Source organism: Frankliniella occidentalis, unplaced genomic scaffold (genome assembly GCF_000697945.3).
Source record: "Frankliniella occidentalis isolate FOCC.00 unplaced genomic scaffold, Focc_3.1 Scaffold133, whole genome shotgun sequence".
NCBI classification, from domain to species: domain Eukaryota; kingdom Metazoa; phylum Arthropoda; class Insecta; order Thysanoptera; family Thripidae; genus Frankliniella; species Frankliniella occidentalis.
The window spans coordinates 280,068-283,582 of NW_026267260.1; the positions used below are offsets into that span (position 1 = coordinate 280,068).

Sequence of the window (3,515 nt, forward strand, 5' to 3'; positions counted from 1 at the left end):
CCGCGAGCAGATAAGCGGTTCTGTGTAGGACCCGCGCAGGTAAGCGGTTCTGTTTAGAACCCGAGATGATGAGCGGGTACGTTTAGCCTAATGAATTATAAGCCTATATTGATAGGAGGTACCGACATGGTACCGTCGTCCTTTGGGAGAAAAAGGGTGATTTAGGGGACACTCTAAATGCGAGTTGGATTTTCGAGTTTTGGCCGTCTGCCAGACCACTGTGCACTGCGAAAAAATCCAGGATAATTTTGGTCACCCATGTTCATTATTTCTCATCACAAATTTTGTGCAATACTCATTGCAAAATGATGAAATGAATTTGTATTTGTTGCAAAACAGTGTGATGTACATTGCCCTAAAATATTGTACCTCAAAGTTTTGCCAAAGCAGTTAATATAATGCTGTACTGTTCCTGCGATGATCACCACAACAAATATTTTTGTAGCACCAAAAGCGTACACTGTTAGAAAAAGTTGTAAAAAAACAACAATTTTTTAAACGATACAGCTGTTAATAGGGTATTTCAATGGAGCGCTGCCCGGAACTAAGAAGAACAAAACCGGATACAGAGAGCGGTGGTTGGGGCGGGCGCGCGGAGGAGCGGCGGGTGGAGGGGAACCTCCCCGCTCGCCCTCCGCTCCTCCGCGCGCCCGCCCCCACCACCGCTCTCTGTATCCGGTTTTGTTCTTCTTAGTTCCGGGCAGCGCTCCATTGAAATACCCTATTAACAACAAATGTTGTTTTCATTTGACCCCTCGCGAAACTTGTGTTATTCGGCTTATATTGGCCCACAACAGAAACTACTAGGGATTACTTTGTTGTAAATGTACAAGAAAAGAGTGGTTAATTTTGTTAGCAACACATTTCGTTCAAAAACAACACACTCGTAATATTACAACTGTTTTATCCAGGAGCAAAACAAAAGTGACTGTTTTTGGTCAGAAACGTTGTTTCCGAGATTTTTATCAATGTTGTTTTATTACAACATGTGTTGTTAAAAAACAACAAGTGTTGCTAACAAACTTAACTACACTTTCGTTGTTAATTTACAACAGTTTTTTTAACAGTGACAGTCATTGTGGACTCTAATTTACAGTGAATGCGAACACAATCTGAAAAGACCATTTTCGCCCACCACCGAAAATTCTAAATGTGTTTGTTTTCTAAGCAGGTTATTATCAACGGATCGGAAGCTGATGGGTTTTCGCTATCCATCATACCCGCCATCATAGTGGGGCTCATCCCGGTATGCGAGTTTAGCGATGCCGTGCTCCAGGGGCGCAACTCTCTGCAGTCAGCTGTGTACTTCGGGCCCTGGCTGGAGGAGCCGGTGTCCACGCAGCGCCACATGCTGTGCTTTGCTTTTGCGTCTTTCAGTCGCCGAGGCTTTGTTTCTGGTCCACTTGTAAAAGCGTTTTGTCGCCGTACTTTAGGCAAAGTGTTAATCCAATGGTTTAAATTCCTACAGGCTCTGCTGAATATCCAAAACCACAAGACTGGAAGAATCTGACACAAGTACGCCAGTATGGCTGTCCATTCGTTTCAAATTTGCACTGTTAGGGAGGTAAGGGGTCGGTTGGACTCTTTACGCACCGGTGCCCAAATAACACCTCTAAATCCACTCATACCGTTTGAAGGTCCTGTTTTCAACCGCTATGATGGGTCCAAAGTGAGGCTCAGAAAGGTTCCGGCTCGGGGTGGTAAGTGGCCCCACCGATCCCTTTCTCAGGTCACCGACGATAGCCGGTCGGCTGAGGCAAGGGTTCCAGTTCGAGCAGGTAGTACAGGTAACAAGGGCTGGATTCTGGGGCTGCTCGCTGACCCCTCCTCGCGCCTACCTGTCATTGAGTGACAAGGAGAGTGGTTGCCCAATAGCGATTGCGACCGCCCATCTCTATACCACCTTACAGCGCGGGACCTCCAGAGGTTCCAGCTGGTGCCTTCGTAGTGTGCGTATCAGCGACCCCAGAGGTCACCCGCTGAGGTATCGCTAGTCCCCATCTAGTATATTGGGGCCTTCCTAGAGTGCACACAGTAGAGTCACTGCGGCGGCGGGCATGCACTGAAAAAAGAAACAAAATATTAGTGCTTAGGGCAGGTGAAAAACCCCTACGCAGTTCGCTCTTGGCTCGGCTCCAAAAACAGATAACTTCTATAACCAGAGCATACGTTGCTAGCCGCACGACAACGGTCCTTGGTCCAACGACAAGGTAACTGGCTCGAGAACATTCCGAATGAGAACTACGTAGAATGAAGGACATAGTGTCGCACGGTTAGCAACAAAAATGTTTTTGAGCGAGCAACAGGTCTTGATGACCGGCATCAGCACTAAGTTTTTTTCAGTGTGCTCCCTTCCATGTTTGAAGTATGGTTTTACGATGTAGAAATAAATAAAACGGAAAAACATATGTTCTGATATGTTTAGCGCTGTTTTTCCCTCTGCATTATTAAATCTTCTTCTCTTCATCTGAAAATACTTTGACTGCCGATGTGACCATGGCTATTGCACTACTACTAGCCGCTAGCATACGCTTGGCGCTAGCAGTGCCGGGAGCAGAACCTAGACCATGCTAACTCAGCGGTCGTTCGTAACTTACTGGGCCATAGAGCCCGAGGGATTCATTACTTCGGTGAACAGTGTACACCCCATGACGTGTCCTATGTTCCATCTGCGGCGGGGCATTTTCACAATGTCTTATCTGCAAAAGGCGCTTTATACACTAGCTATATGTACGCCAGACCACGTCTCGCGTAACAGGCTTCGCGATAACTCACGAAACACTGTTACGCTGCGACGCGCCTGGCGCACATATAGCTAGGCCTGCGGCGCTGACACCCGAGACGGGGTAATAGGAGTGTATATACAAGTTTTCGAAATGAAGTCTTTTTGTTAACGATTTAATCGACCATTTGATCATTTTCTCCTCATTTTTGTCGAGAAATGTCCCCTAGCACTTAAACGGTACAAGATAGAGCCAAACGGACGAAATTTTCGCCCGAAGGGCTCTACTTTGACGGTTTACCCTTTAGGAACGCATAAAAAAATATTTGATAAAAATACATTTTGCGACCTGTAGTTTTTTAATTATTAAAAAGCCAATTTTTGAGCTAGAATGCTCATCTTCGAACTCGATCCGTCTTTTTATGACACAAAACGACCCTGAAAATTTCAGGTCGCTAGCTCAATTCGTTCTCGAGTTATCGTGCGGACAGACAGACAAACACACAAACAAACAGAATGAAACTTTTTAGGTCAGTGGAGTAATGGGCTTCGCTAATCGCTCAGCCAATAAAGCGTGTTCTGAGATATGCAAGGATAAAGTTTAGTGTATCAACTCGGCCAATGATTCTACATAGCCGTTAGGAGGCGATATTGAATCTTTAGACCTTCTAGATATTACCGGTGTGTCTATTTTCGCGCGGAGGTCATCCGGCCCTTTGCAAAATGCAAAATTGCAAGACCGAGTCACCATATGCTCCGTCGACTTAGGCACTGTTAAAAAAGGCAACTTTAC

General features: G+C 45.7%; 1 protein-coding gene across 1 annotated transcript in view; it reads left to right on the forward strand.

Annotated features, from left to right (window-relative positions):
- LOC127750107 (uncharacterized) overlaps positions 1 to 2,714 on the forward strand; it is a 19,065-nt gene extending 16,351 nt beyond the window's left edge. The window contains exon 3 of the mRNA XM_052270666.1: positions 1,172 to 2,714. Within this exon, the coding sequence (XP_052126626.1) occupies positions 1,172 to 1,510 (339 nt within the window). The 3' untranslated portion in view covers positions 1,511 to 2,714. The remainder of the gene's footprint in view (positions 1 to 1,171) is intronic.
- Positions 2,715 to 3,515: the final 801 nt, after the last annotated feature.